The 16,153-nt window shown below is 37.4% G+C and overlaps 1 protein-coding gene across 2 annotated transcripts in view; it reads right to left on the bottom strand.

Annotated features, from left to right (window-relative positions):
- Positions 1 to 14,661, bottom strand: part of LTN1 (listerin E3 ubiquitin protein ligase 1) — a 61,575-nt gene extending 46,914 nt beyond the window's left edge. Inside the window, exons 1-6 of one of the 2 annotated variants that reach the window (XM_049627949.1) lie at positions 14,487 to 14,661; positions 9,406 to 9,609; positions 8,806 to 8,904; positions 8,068 to 8,298; positions 5,654 to 5,706; positions 4,779 to 4,959 (exon numbers count right to left, since the gene is read on the bottom strand). In XM_049627949.1, coding sequence (XP_049483906.1) covers positions 4,779 to 4,959; positions 5,654 to 5,706; positions 8,068 to 8,298; positions 8,806 to 8,904; positions 9,406 to 9,609; positions 14,487 to 14,528 — 810 coding nt within the window. In that variant the 5' untranslated portion in view covers positions 14,529 to 14,661. The remainder of the gene's footprint in view (positions 1 to 4,778; positions 4,960 to 5,653; positions 5,707 to 8,067; positions 8,299 to 8,805; positions 8,905 to 9,405; positions 9,610 to 14,486) is intronic. The other variant, XM_049627950.1, reaches the window with a different exon arrangement.
- Positions 14,662 to 16,153: the final 1,492 nt, after the last annotated feature.

The following is a 16,153-nucleotide window of genomic DNA, read 5'->3' as shown; positions in this document are numbered from 1 at the left end:
TAAAAACCATTAACAAAATGAAAAGTTTAGCCACAGACTAAAAGAAAACATTCATGATTCTTTATCTGACAAAATACTTATATCCACAATAAGTAAAGCACATTCATAACTCAAAAATAAAAACCAAAAACTCAATTTTAAAATGGGCAAAAGAGATAAATAAATAGGTAAGTGAGCAAAAGAATATTGAGTAAAAAGACTGATACACTGATCTTCTTACCAAGAACAACCATAGGTTCTGGGAATAAAACGCAAGAAACAACTGAAGACAAATCAAAATATGGGAAATCAAAATATGGAGTAAGCAATCCACACAAACAGAGCTTGCATTCTGTGCAGCTGTGCCTGGAAGGTGGTTTCAGTCACCACCGCAGAGGCACAGGGACAGCTACAACTCCAATAAAAAGCCTCGTTGGAGGAACTGGAAGAGCCAGAAAGAAGAGCCCAGGGTAACCAATGAGGCAAGAGAGTGGCAGGAACTCTAGGAGGGAGCGAAGGGAACCCCCACATTTCTGTGTTTATGGTCTAAAACAACTATAGTTGACTCTTGAACCATGCACAGGGTAAAGCGAAAGCAGTTCGAAGCTAAGGCGGAAAGAACTGAGCTGAGATCTGAGATGCTGTCCGCAGCAGGCATGACAGTTTGCAGTTAGAGTCTATCCAAGTTAACGGTCTACCAACACAAAAATATCAACACCCTTGGGAGCAATATAAAACAATCCAGTCTCTAAAACATAACTTTCAGAGTACAGGCCAAGTGTCTATGAACAGGATATGATCTAAAATTACTGAAATATGAAGTCAGGAAAACGTGATCCCATTTCCTAAGACAGTAACTGAGATCAATCCCAAGAAGAACAGATGTTATTATCAGACATGAACTCTAACGTAGCTATTAAAACTACACTCCGTGAGGTAAAGGAAAAGAGAACAATGAATAAAAATAAATAAATAAGAAATAGAATGTACAACACCAAGAATCAACCTTAATGTAAATAAACTATGGACTCTGGACTTCATCATTTATCAATGTAGGTTCAGGGGTGCCTGGTTGGCTTCAGTCTGTAGAGCATGTGACTTTTGTCCGGGTTGTGAGTTCAAGTGCCACACTGGGCATACAGCTTGCTTAAAAAAATGTAGGTTTATCAATTGTTACAAATGTAGCATTCTGGTAGGGGATGCTTATAATGGGGGAGGCTAGGCATCTGGGAGGGGAAGGGATGGGAGGGCATATATGGGAAATCTGCATCTTCAATTGTGCTATGAACCTAAAACTGCTCTTAAAAAAGTCTTTAAAAAAAAACAACAGGAAAATTCATCAAAGAAATAGAAAATACAAAAAACCAAGTAGAACCTTTAGAAATAAAAACATATTAAATTCAAAAGTGAGCAAAAGACTTGGACACCTCAAAAAGATATACAAATGGCCAAGAAGCACGTTAAAATATGTCCAACATCATCAGCCATCAGGGAAATGCAAATTAAAATCACAATGAAAAATCTCTACCCCAGAGGTCAGTAAACATTTTCTTTAAAGAGCCAAACAGTAAAATAGTTTAGGCTTTGTAAGCCATATGGTCTCTCTTCCAACTATTTAGCTTGCTTTATTAGCATGAAAGCAGCCACAGACAATACAAAAAACTATTTACAAAAACAGGTGTGCCACATTTTGACCCATAAGCTGTATATATCGTTTGCTGATCCCTGAATCCCACACCCGTGAAGATGACCTAAATGAAAACAATTGATACAAAATAAATCTCATACACTGCTAACAAAAGTACACAACCACTTTGGTAAATAATTTGACACCTTCTTACAAATTTAACATATATGTACTCTATGAACCATCAATTTCCTCCCCTTGCCCAAGAAAAATGAAAATCCATGTCCATAACAGAGACTAAACAATAAAAAGGAATGGACTGCTGATACATGCAACAATGAATAAATCTTAAAAACATTATAGTGAGCAAAAGAAGCCAGAGACAGAATATGTTTGGCTCCATTTATATGAACACCTGTATGTCGGTAGCAACAGAAAGCAGGTCACTGGTTGCCTACAGTAAGGGGAAGGATGACTCAAAGAACCCATTTTTGGGTGATAAAAATGTTTAGTATCTTGATTGTAGTGGTTACATGAGTATGTACATGTAGATGGGTAAATACATTGGTCAAAACTTGTTAAACTCTATGCCTAAAATGGTTACATTTTGTTGTGAGTAAATTATACCTCAATAAAGTTGGTTTAAAAATTATTCTAGGATATTTTTTATATACCTGAATACACTGGGATACGACAGGTTCATCGTAACATCAGGCTCAATAACTTTATAAAGAGAGCAAGCTTCCCCAAATCATTCACTTTTTTGAGGAATTCAATAAATTTACTGTAATTTATAGGGAAGAATAAAGTCACATATTCTACGAATTGAGGCAGCCAGATGCCCAGAAGAATGAAGTTCTAAAACAATTTGGTCAATCTTGAAGATGAAGACAAAAAAAGTGATTCACCTGAGCAGTTATCAGGATACATCATAATGTCACGTTAACATGTGATATTAAAATGGAATGGATACAAACTTCTGGTACTGGCATAAGAAGAAACAAAGACCAATGGACCAGAAGGCAGAGTTCAGAGACAAACTTATGAACATGTGGAAATTTAATGTACCATATTGGCAGGACCACAAATCAATAGGGAAAGAATGAATAGTTCACTAGGTGATTTTTAGGAATACTGACTCACTACACATGAAGAGAAAGGTGACTAGGTTATCTACTTAATGCTGTATAAAAAAAGGTAGATTTATTAATGGATTAAAGACTTCAGGGGCGCCTGGGCGGCTCAGTCAGTTGAGCGTCCAACTTCGGCTCAGGTCATGATCTCGTGTTTTGTGGGTTTGAGCCCCGCGTTGGGCTCTGTGCTGACAGTTCAGAGCCTGGAGCCTGCTTCAGATCCTGTGACTCCCTCTCTCTCTGCCCCTTCCCTGCTTGCGTTCTCTCTCTCTCTCTCAAAATCAATAAACCTTAAAAAAATGTATTAAAAAAACAAAGACTTCACATGAAAAGTAAAGGTATTAAAAAAAGATATAACTATTAAAAATACAAGAATGTTTTTCTGGCTTAAAAGTGGGAAAGGCCTTCATATGGCAAAAGCGGTGATTTTGATTACATGAAAATTACAATGTCTTTCTAAAGAGGATACAGGAAAGGTAACAAAGTGGGAGATTATTTGCAATGCCTAAAAACAACAAAAGGACAAGTATTTAGGATACACAAAGAACTCTAGTAAAACAAAAAAAGAAAACTTCAAAAGAAAGGGGAGAAAGACATAAACAAGTAGTTTATAGAAGAAACACCAAAATTCAAAAAGCTTACAGAAAGATCCTAAAAGTCACTAATTAGCAGAGTAATGAAAAAAAAAAAAATTGAAACCCTATTAGACTGATAAAAATTAGGGAACTAAGGATTCTGGCTAGGATATAAGGATACACAGGGCTCATCAAGGCAATGATGGTTGAGTGTAGAGTAAGGCAGCCATTCAAGAGAGCAATCTGGCACCACTCAGAAAATTAAGTATGCATATCCTCTTTGACTCAGCAATTCAAAAGCTAAGAGAATTTCGGAAAAAGAAATCCTTGCAGATTCGAAGGCGCATGAATGAAGATGTTCACTGCTGCACTGTCTGTGACAGCAGGGAGTTGAAGGCAATCAGTGCATCTATCACTGAGGGAATGCAGAGGTAAAACAGAAGGGATGCGCATTTCTTAATCCTACATAGTATTTAGAAGGCCTGATCAAATACTCATATAAGGACATGATAGATTTAAAGTATTTTTGTACTTTTAAAAAAGTACTGAGAACTTGGGGCACCTGGGTGGCTCAGACAGTTAAGTATCCAACTCTTGATTTTGGCTTAGGTCATAATCTCACAGTTCAGCAGATGGAGTCCTGCATCAGGCTCGGTGCTGACAGCATGGAGCCTACTAGGGATTCTCATTCTCTCTCTCTCTCTCTTCCCTCACCCCACCCAAATAAATAAACTTAAAAAAAATAAAGTTAAAAAGTACTTAGTTCTTAAAAAGCACAGGTAAAAAATACATTCCAAAAGGCGGTGATGTACCCAATAGGGAAAGTGTTACAGAAGCTTCATTCAGGCATGACTTCTAGTGCTGTTGTCTTTGTCAATGTTAATGAATCAACAATATCTATTAATAAGATGTCTTTACAGAGACACACATAAAACAAGGTTTCTTATTGACCAACTGACAAAAATGTTGTGACCAGAGACTCACAGGCACCCAATCCTATATTTCCCCTAAGAGTAATGCTGCAGTATTCACTTAATCAAAATTCACTTAATTCAATATTCATCAATATTCTTCATATAAGCTAATTACCATGAATAAGAATCAACTATACATACAAAAGGACATACACTAAGCAGATTTAGAATGGTTAGCTAGCGGAGGATGGAGAAGGAGACAGAGACATGAGAAAAAAAAATGCATGAAATTAGAAGACCTTCATGCACACCAACAATTTTAAAGTACCATGAACAGAACAGTGTGATAATACAACTCTGAAGTCTAAATAACTAAATAAAAAAGTGAAAATACAATAACATTGCAGTAAAAGAGGCAATTCAGTCCAACCACAAAGATGGGTTTGCAGAGTTTTAAACATAAACAATAAGCATAAAACACAAACATAAACTAACAAGATCAGGGTGGAAAAAAGGAGTCACAGATGTTTACAATAAAAGATTAAGATACCTGAGGTATACTGTGTTTTCCATATTTCCAAAACTTATTCTGTGATAAAAGAGACTTAAATTTTTCCTCCAGAGAATCAAGCTCATTATCAGGTAAGAGGCAAAGCAATTTTTTTAATGCCAATAAGGAACAAGTTACAACCCGATGGAATTTAGCTTCTCTTTCTTCCTCTGGAACCGTTCTTCATGTGAAAAGAAAATAAACATATATAAGAATTGAGCATAAGCCAAACTACATACTTGGCACTTCTATTTTAAATGTTTTATCATTAAATATCTACCAAAGTTGCTTTATTTTTATTTCTGCATTCTATTCGTCCTGTGCCAACCCTCCTCCCTTAAATTGAATCACATATTTTTCAACTAATACAAGGGGAAAGTAGATGAAAAGCTGTGGCTTGAAAAAAGTGGGCAATATACTGTTCTCAGTAGCAAGTAATAGGATGAGTCTAGGGAATGGATATCAGTGCATCTAGGATTACTTGCCATTAGGGACTCCTAATAGTTTGACTAGTACGCAAAAGTAAATGGGTGATTTTACCACTCTCAACAGAACTATTCAGAGTTCTTCCACTAGTTCAACCGGACCTTAAAATGATTCCTGCTAGGACAATTAAAAGGTAAATGTGGGAAAAATATAAAAACATCTCTTTTTAAAGAACCAAATGTGTAATGCCCAGATAATTCAAGTTAAATAGCAAGATAACTGCCAGTAAAAACACTTAAAATAGCACCTGGCATATAGCATTATAGTAAGTATTTTCATCTCTACTTTAAGAATCCCTTTTTTAAAAATGTCACATTGAAATTACCATCTTGTTACGGATGAGCAAAGCCAATCCTTAACGTGAGTTACATAGATACTACACAACTTACTGTGGATCACTGAGTGTATCAGGTGTTTCTTTTATAAGATGATCCTGTAGCACCTACACAGGAGGAAAAATCCCATGAGCCTTGAGATTTTATTGAACTGTCAATGGTGAACAGTTAGAGCATAAACCTCGTCTTACTTAAAAGCTCTTACCCCTTCCCCGCAAAATTAGCAAAATTAAGCAGCAAAACTAAAAGGTTTGAATTTTACCTATTTTTCTTTCCCTATGAATCCCTAAGGTTGACTGGGGTAAGAAAGAGAGGGTACTTCTGAACATTTCCAGTACCCATCAAGAATCTTCCCCTAAATACTCCTGGTCTTTTGTCTCTCCATTCCTCCTATACACAGCAGTGGTAGAATTCCCGATTAGTAAGTTTGAAAGAGAAATTCAGGCTGTTTTCCTCTCCTCTCTTTTTGAGCATCTCCCTGCGCATAAGGGAGAACACACATTGTGCTCTGTTCCTCATGGAGGAAAGTCTAAGGTTCCACTCAAAGTGGGTAAGTCTGCCTACTTCCAGCATGCAATACTAGAGAACTCACTATTCTAGTATCGCTTTTATCAGCAACTATAATAGCTAACATTTACTGAACTTTTCCATATGCCAGGTATTGCTTTGAGCACATTTCATCCATTAACTAAATTAATCCTCACAACTGCTCAATGAAGTACAAGTTAATTTCTACTTTAATAAAGAAATAGAGGCACAGAAACTTACCCAAGGTCATGCATAACTAATGACAGAATGTGACAGAAACCCAGAGCCCATGTTCTTATAGACAGTATGACATAATGCCTGTAAATCTGACATTTTGGTCTCAATGGCCTAACCCCTCTCTAAAAAACTGATTTTGAACTTAGGAAAGTTCAAGCCCAATATCTGTAAGGAACTGTGACATAACCAACTAACGGAAAAATAATGCAGGAACTAATCCACATATTCAATGATCAGTTATCCATCCATAACAAAGCCAAGAAACAAAAACCAACCAAACAAAAAACTATGAATAGCCGAATTGGTTGTCTCAAAATCCAATTTCTTAAACTCTTAGTGTCCAAACTCATGACACTTCACTCTCACAACACTTATCACTTGATATTTCAAATATACCAATGATTCTTGGGTTGAGAACTCCCTTTGAGAATATGATTAAAGCTATAAACCCTCTCCCTAGAAAAACAAACTTGGTAAACTTGAAAAATGAAAAATGGAAGAACCAAGAACTTAAATGGGGAACTAGAATGCAGGTGTGTGTGTGTGCAGGGGAAGAGTTAGGTGAAAAGATCAGATAGGTAAGCCGGGACCAGACCATGCAGAGCCCTATAGGCCAGGGTAAGAAATCTGGACATGTAAGCATAATGGGAAGCCACAGAGAGGCTGACTAACTGAAATGAGGGATGGTGTTTAAAAAAGACACAGGGTGCTATGGAAACACAGAAGTACTAAATAAAGGAATGAATGCCAGCATGAATTTTTTAAAATCCTCAATTTCCCCATCATTCATAGTACGTCTACTTTTATTTCTTGAGAGAATACTAATGAACTCAGTTGTCTGGTTTTTCCGACCCATATATTAGGAATAGCAGATAAAGGGAGAAGAAATGAAGGACAGTATAAGATACAAACCGAAAGCCACAAAAGTTATGGCTGATATCAGTCTTGCAAAAGTGTTGCAAGAACCCTGGCCAAGTGTTGGAGAAACTTTCATATCTGTTAATGACAATATAAATGTATATGGCCTTTTGAAGGACAATTTATCAATATAAAAATATTTTTAAATGTTCTCATCCTTTGACCCAACATATATGGTTACTAGAAATTCTACTATCACTCCGACAGGGTATGAAAATATCTATTCAAAAATGTTCTCTGACGCAGTATTTGTTATAATAAAAAACAGGGAAAACCCAAATGTATAATATAAAAGGAGTTAAATAAACTGTTGTACATCCATACAAAGGAATTTCAGAAAACCAACAGAAAGAATGAAGTATATCTGTATACTTGTATTGATATGGAAATATGGGGAAAAATAAATTTAGATTTATTTTTTAGGGTATAGATTTATTTTTATTTACATTTATTTTTAGGATTTAAATTTAGATTTTTTTTTAGACGTACTCTTTTTTCAGATTATGTATCATAAAGTATATACCTAAATTTTTAGGTAGTATGACTAGGATTTATAAATTAAAGATGAAAAATTTAAATAACTTAGATCCAATCCAAAATGCTAATTATGTTAAAAATCAAAAATGGTCAATTTTGTTAAACACCATTTTTGAAAGGCAAACTTTCATTAAAAATATTTCACTTACTCGTTCCTTTATAATGCCAGGCGAAAGAGCTGTTGTTATAATATGCCTATATCCCTTAAATACTTGAGAAAAAAACACAGAATCACTCCAAGAACTTACACTTGTAATTTCATCCTTACAAAATGCTATGGCTTCAGGTTGCTTGCTTGGAGGGAAAGCTGCTTCAAAGGCATCTTTTGCTGCAGATGCAGCTGGCGTGTAAGTATCACACTGAGCCATTAACCAATAGCCCATTAAACTTTTTAAATAAGGAGCCAAGTGTTTCTTTACTTTAAGGATAAGCTTTTCAAAAGCCTGCTGCGTGGCTTCTCGAACCCGGCGATCGTGATCCTATTGAAAATATAATATGGTTTAAAATAGCTCTAACCCATAAAAACATATACAGACATTTCCAGATATGCTATGATGACCCATTAGTAAGAATTCACCTATGTGCAGAGCTAAACTAAAATTAATTATTATGTGAAAAAAATTGATTAATCTTTCCTTTTCCCCTTCTCGCAATGATAAAAACTATTCAAGATAGACTATTCAAGGTTAGGCCTTCAATATTAAGCAATTCACTCTCATTCTCTTCCAGCAAATATACAAAGAAGTTAAACTGTCAGAATTTACTATAACTAGAAAGTATCTAGGTAATCCTCTAGTAATCACATAAGTTTTGAAAACCCAGACTTCAAATACACTTTATACAACTTAACATGATCCAAATTGCATAATATTGACATAACATTTTATACTCCTCACCAAAAATGAATCATGTACATGTAATAGTTCTCAAGACTTCAATCAAAAACTGTACAACGAAATAAACTAGTGTAAGTTTTTAATACTTACAAGTGAAATTTTGCAGAAAATTCTTGGCCAGTATGGAAGAACTCCTTTTACGACTTCTGTGTCTCTCTCTGTACACATGGTTCCAAATTCCTGCATGGCCTGAAAGTAAATTAGTAACATTACTAAGAATCAACTGCCATAATATTGGCTATTCATTAGATCTTTTCTGTGCTAGAAACTTAGTATGTAACGGGAGAATGCACTGCTTCTGTTTGTGCCATATGGGACTAATTTGAAGGGTTCCTTCACAGCATACTATGATAGAAGCTTCTCAATTTTTTTAAAAAATAAGATATACACAAACAAAAAACTCAATTTAATATTATAAGGTCAAATTTCCCATTCTCTAATGGGAAAAACTGCACAGCCAGAATTCCAAAATGGTTCAAATAAGTGCAGAACAACAAACAAATTTGTAATCCAGAAGATAAATGGTAAACTAAGCTTAAGTCTATGTGTCAGAAAAAAGGACAATTGTAAAAGAACTTATTAGTGATAAATGATTGCTCATTTTGCTTTACATAAAATATACCAATTGACATGTTGTTCTAACAAAAGAATTTTCTTGATCATTTTTATAAAAAACAACATAAAACTTACTTTTAACTTTGTTGTGACATCTTTCTTAGAAAGTTTCCGCAGCACCATTCGGAAATCAGAATCTACAAGACTGTCAATTTCTTCAGCTCCCTGAATAGCAGGAACATAGCCGAGGTCATTCTGTGACGTTCCAAAACCAATAAATCCAGGCACTGTTCCCTGTTCTTTGGCAAGGAGTTCTGCAGCTCGGCCACTGTTTGAAGGCTGATAAGAAAGTGGGGGGCGGGGGGAGATTCAGAGTCTAGGAAGAGTTCAAAATTTAATTTTGAGTTCTTATCCTTCACAATTCCCAGAGAGGAACAAGCTTTTATTTGAGAAGTTTTGTTTGCTAGTTTTTTTTTTTTTAATAAAGCCTCTCTTTTTAAATGTTTTTTAAATTTTATTTATTTTGAGAGAGAGAGCATGAGTGTACACGTGTACACACACACACACACACACACACACACACACACACACACGCACACACACACACACACACACACACACGACTAGGGGAGCGGCACAGAAAAAAAGAGAATCCCAGGCAGGCTCTATGCTGACAGTGCAGAGCCCAATATGGGGCTTGATCTCGTGAATCAAGAGATCATGACCTGAGCTGAAATCAAGAGGCGAAAGCTTAACTGACTGAGTGACCCAGGAGCCCCAAGAACTTTTTATTTCCTAGCCTAAGATTTCATCCACTGCAATGTTCCCATCACTAAGAATCTATTAATAATTATCCTAGGAACCATTTTCTGGTTTGCTAAACATCAGAAAAATGTTTATTAAACTGGATACAATCCATTAGTGGCTCATGATATTAACTTAATGGGTCAAGACAGCATTTCAAAAAAATAGAATAAAATGTTAAAACTCAGAATGCATCACATACAGTAAGAATAAATACTACTTTATAAAATTAATTTCCAAATTTGTATAAAGAGTATATACACACAAATGTGTACTATGTAATGATATAAAATTGATTCATAAATGAATTATATCTTTTCATCCATTCAACAAACATTTATTAAACAATCACCATGGGACCAATCTAATGATAGCTATTTCTAAGACTAGGAGTTCCTTGAGGGCAGACACACTCATTTCTACATATCCAAAGTTACTCTAACTTCTTTGAGCTATAATGGTCACAAATTATATTACTATGGACATAAAAATCAATACAATGGTCAGGATATATGATACATTCCTTTCAACCATAGCCTGTGGTTTGTTAAATCGATACACAATATAGTAGCTTCCTAGTACAAAAAGTTAATAGATTGCGATAAAGAAAACATTTAAACTGCTAAAGAAACTAACATATCCATTGTTAGCTAATAGAAAAATGCCTCAGTTCAATGTCTAGCATGACGTTACAACCCACGTATTCATCTGTTCCTGACCTCTCTAAAAGAATGGCTGAAAGGTGATTCAATTTGCTCATACCTAGCAAAAGTGTGTTTGGGAAACTCATTTGTCAAGGAATAATCTCGGCTACTTTCTAAACTGAATGACCAGAAATGAAAATGATAACATGAATTACATTTTTTTTTCAAAATAGTAGCATTTAAGACTAATTTCAAAAAAAGTTCTCTATTTTGGAACTTTATTAAAATGAAATAACTGAACATTATTCAGTTCGCCTTTCTCAATACTGGTACATCAATAAAGAGCTACAAAGGAAGTTAGTGAATTATAATACAATGTTGAAAACTAAGTATGATGACACTGGGACATCAGAATTTTATCTATAATACCATTTGTAAAGTTTTATTCTAAAACAGAATAATGAACTAGTATAAAAAACTAGTTAATACTAAAAGCTAAAGGAGTCAAGGCTAAATTCTGAACTGACCCGAAATACCAGAGCTGCTAGAGGTAACTGGGTGAAGAAAGGTATGAGATTTCCAATTTCCAATGGTAAAGTAACAAATTATTTTTAAAATAGGCTAATTGTGTCTTTTTATTCAATGTTTACTTTGAGCTTAAAATAGTTACTGTTTCTTATTACTTCCTCTACTGTATATTAAATGCTTATACCCACAGTTCAAAAATTAAGAACCTTGATTTTATTCCTTATACTACATGCGCTTCATTTTTTTTTTTTTTATTTACTGAGAGAGAGAGAGAGAGAGAGAGAGAGAGAGAGAGAGAGAGAAAGCACACATGAGCAGGGGAGGGGCAGAGAGGAAGAGAGAAAATTCCAAGTAGGCTCCACGCTGTCAGCAGAGAGCCAGACGCAGGGCTGGATCTCACAACCGTCTGTGAGATCGTGACCTGAGCCAGAACCAAGAGCTGGGCTGGACGCTTAACTGACTAAGCCACCCAGGCACGCCCCTACTTCACTCCTTTGTGCCTGTCTTCTAGAGGTATCTGAGGTGGCAATCCTGACTCTACAGTTTAAAGGCCAAACTCTGGAAGATTTACAAGATCTTTCAGCATCTGGCCTCCACGGCGTATCTCCCAACACTCTTTTCTTCCCTTGTCACAGGTCCTCCCCTCCTCTCCCAATTTTGCTGCCACCACTGATGTTCCAGTCCCAAAGTGAATTCATAGTTCTCTGAATAGGTTATGCCCTTCACAATCTGATATTTGTGCAATCTCTTCTCTTTGCCTGAAAACCTTTTCTTTCTTTCCATTGCCTGACAAACTCTTATTCATCTTTCAAAACACACTCTTGTTTTCAACCTTTGTCTCCCGCAGGTCAAGTACCATTCTTTTTCTGTTCCACTGTTTTCTTTCTACTCACACCTGTATCATAGTTCTTTAATATATTATAATCATTTGCTTACTTATAGGTCTCTCATCAGACTTACAGTTCAAGAATAAGAAACATCTGTCTATCATCTTTGAACACATGGCATTCAGTACTCAAAGTCTTCTGTTGAATGAAAGACTGCCACTCTGAGGTTCAAACCTCAACTATGCAACTTCTTGGCTAATGAACGTAGGTAAATTAATTTCTCTAAGCCTCCGAACCATTATCTTTAAAATGAAGAAAAAAAAAATAGCAACTAAGCTGTTACTTGGGTTACTGTCAAAATTAAATACAGTTTTTAAACCACTAAAATTGATTGCAGCAAGAAATCAACAAAGGATGCTAAAACAATTAAGTGAAAGTTTGTGAGAGAACAGGTTATTCTCAGTCTCAAAATACCACTCCCAGTGTTATTTGCTAATAGCCAGTAGAAAAAGATACTCTTATAATGGACATCACATTAACCAAGTGATTAAATAACATCACTAATAAGACACGCAAGCATCATGTGCACCCAATCCACTGATGATGCTACATCACCTATGGAGCATTCCTATCAAAAATTGTTTAACCTGAATCTAATCAAAGGAACAATTAGACAATTCTAAATTAAGTAAAACAAGGGGCCTAGAGTTTTCCAGACTGTCCCTGTTATAGAAGAACTACCCTCAGAAAAGAAGCAGCAGCAGGAAAAAAAAAAAAAAAAAAAAAAAAAACCAAACACGGGAAAACTACCTAGAACTAAACAATAACTGAATGGAATCACTCCATCCTTGATTGGACCTTCGGTGTTTTTTAAAATGCTATATCTGATAACAAGTTATAGAGAACATTATTGAGATGACTACAGAAATCTAAATAGTGTTCTATGTTATTAGATAATAGTATTTTACTGAAGTTAAATTTTCCGCATGTTGTAATTGCTCAAGGTTATGTAGAAGAATGGCATTTGTTTAGAATATACCTGCTGAAGTACTTAGGAGCTAAGTGTCATGATGTATGCAACTAGTTCTCATATGGTTCAGCAAAACACACATATTTACAGAGAGAAAACAAGTGTCACCAAATATTAACAACTGGTGATTCTAGGTAAAGAACATACGGCTTGTCACTCTAATATTTTTGCAACTTTCCCTCATATTTGGAATACTTAAAAAATAAAACAAGAAAATTATTTAAATAAAAAAATTAAAATCCAATGAGAATGCAAGTGTTTAACGCAGTACCTGCACAAGGCAAGTCACTATTATTGTTGGTACTATCTGCCAAAAAGACTAAATGACAGATCTAAGACAATGTTGTACTGATATCACTAGAATTTGATCAGAAACAGGGAAAAAGCACTCCCATAAAATTGGACTGTGCCATAACAAACCTAGTACCATAAAAATGCATTATGACATCCCTAATCATGTAGGTTTAATCCACTTGTGGGTATTCTTCAAACAGTATTTAGCTAGCGTCTACTCTATGCCAATCCTCGTCCTAGGCTCCTAGAATAACAACAGCTTTCATGAAAACACCTGACTTCATAATACTTACATCCCAGGGAAGCAAGACAGTAAATAAAGGGAGACAGTAAATTACACGGTATGTGAGAAGTCCTAAGTGCAAAGGACTAAGATAAAGCAGGAAAGGAGCACAGGGAGTGGGAGGAGGGCTACAATTTAAAACCAGGCGATCATGAGAGAGCTCAATGGGGTGTCTCCGGCAATATTTGCAGCCACCTAACAAAAGAGCGTTGGGGAGCCTGCCAGGCAAGGTCAAGGCTCGGTGACGAGGTCAGTGTGGCTGGATGGAGGGAGCGAGGAGGAGGACGTTGAAGATGGTGCCAGAGACAGGAAGGGGCCAAAGGCAGGCCACATACCATCGTAGGGGATTTGGCCTTTACCCCGAGGAATGTGGGGAGCCCCAGGTTTTTGAGCAAATGGGCGACATGAATCGAGATGCCCCGCACACCAGGCTCACTTTAAATGCTTCCTACCCAACTCCCTTGTTCCTAACGCCACTCCCCCCACCCGAACCCCTGCTACCCCGGCCAGGTAACCTTCCAGTTGAGACAGACACTGAACAATTTCTTAATGGAAACTGTTGGGGTCTGTGCTCAGGCGGAGACAGCTCTGGCATGGACCATCTTTTCTCTCGCAAATCCCCAATCTCCTCGAAGGCAACCCATCCCGCTCGTGGGGACGCACACACAACCGGGAGGTCACATTCGACACGCAAACACACGCCTCCCCACAACCGCGCTCCACAAGCCCTCCGGCCGCGCGCGTGGTGGAGCCAGCCGCTTCGAGAGAAGAACTCCTCCCGGTCGGCCGGGCCACTTCGCACTCACCCTCAGGTTCCCCTTGGTCCGCTGCTTGTTCTTCCCGCCCATGGTCGCGGTCTCAGCCACACTCCCAGCCTGCAGCTCCCAGGTTGACACCGCCGGGCCACAACTTCCGGCCCCCAGCGCCGGAAAAGGACCCACTGGAGCGACTTCCCCGGCCCTCCCCTTCCGCCACCCACCCCGCCCTCCCGCCTCCTCACTTCCGCTCCCGCCTTCCGCCGCGTCCTTGACCATCCGCCTTGGGAAACGTCACAACTAGAGCCACGCCTGGCCGAGTGACGTCATCCATGCCCAATAAGAGGCCAAGCCGAGCACCGGTGCTCCAAATCCTGCCTTTCGCGCTGTCCGGGGGTCAGGTTTGTCCCCTATTTAGTGGGTAGGAAACTGGTGTGAGTCACGAACGGGGCATTTTTCTCCTATGGTAGCAGAAGAATGACATGGTCGTGGCTGTGGAAAGATAGCAAAATGTTAAACCTTCTAAAATGCAGTCATTAGCATCACCTGGGCATTTATTAGAAATGCAAACTGTCAGATCCACCAAAGGACTACTGAATCAGATTTTGCATTTTTTAATGTTTATTTATTTTTGAGAGAGAGATACAGACAGAACACAAGTGGGGGGAGGGGAGACAGAGAGAGAGAGAGAGAGGGAGACACAGAATGGAAGCAGGCTCTAGGCTTGGAGCTAGTTCAGTCAGCACTGAGCCCCAAGCGAGGCTTGAACCCGCAAACCGTGAGATCATGAGCTGAACCGACTCAGCCACCCAGGCACCCCCCAGATTTTGCATTTTTAACATGATTCCCAGGTCTTGTTAAATTTTGAGAAGTTAAAAAAAAACAAAACTTGAGAAGTTATGCTCCAGGTAATATTCTCTAAATCCCCCCCTTTCATAATCAAAAGTTAAGTGCAGTTTTTGGAAGTCTATAAAAATTTGAAATGTACAGATCTTGTACTAAGTGATTTTGCTTTTTCAATGTTGCTAGTTATTGTATCTCATGTCCACACATTCACCCCTTTATACAAACTATTTCTCCTTTATTCAACTGTCTTCCTGTTAGACTCCATCAACAGTGGGGACTAGAACGATACTGACATAAGAAGCGACTTGCTCCGTTCTGTTAGCATCAAACCAGCAGCACTGCTTTGCTCCAGCAGCATCAATTCATTTAGGGGCAGTTGGTTTCACTCTGCATCTTTTTCTTTTTTCCAAGAATCTATCACCCTTATTGTGCACCTCAGGAGTACCAGCAGTGGCAGCCAGGCAGGAACCTTCCTCTGAGATGTCTGATTCCTAGTTCCGTGGGACACTTCCTCTGAGCTCCAGACTTCTCTAAATATAGCTTATTCTGTAGACTGGAATTCAGAATCAAATACTTCACAGGATTTTAGCACAAAAGTAAAAAAATTTAGAAACTGTCCCTAAAAAAAGCAAAGTGAAACAAATACACCTGTATATCAACAAAGTTGATGGCTTTGTAACACAAAGAGGAATTATTTCAGTGGACTCTAGAGCACATTTATTTGACTATATATCTATATGGAATATACCTGACAAAAACACTTAAAAAATTCTTAAACTATTTTCATTAATTATAATAGCATAATAGTGTCAGTACTATTATTGTGAAATCAAATCAAATAAGTAATTATTACAAAGATACACGGAATTCTG

Source organism: Panthera uncia, chromosome C2, assembly GCF_023721935.1.
Source record: "Panthera uncia isolate 11264 chromosome C2, Puncia_PCG_1.0, whole genome shotgun sequence".
In the NCBI taxonomy this organism is placed as follows: Eukaryota; Metazoa; Chordata; class Mammalia; order Carnivora; family Felidae; genus Panthera; species Panthera uncia.
This window is presented reverse-complemented; position numbering and strand designations above follow the sequence as displayed.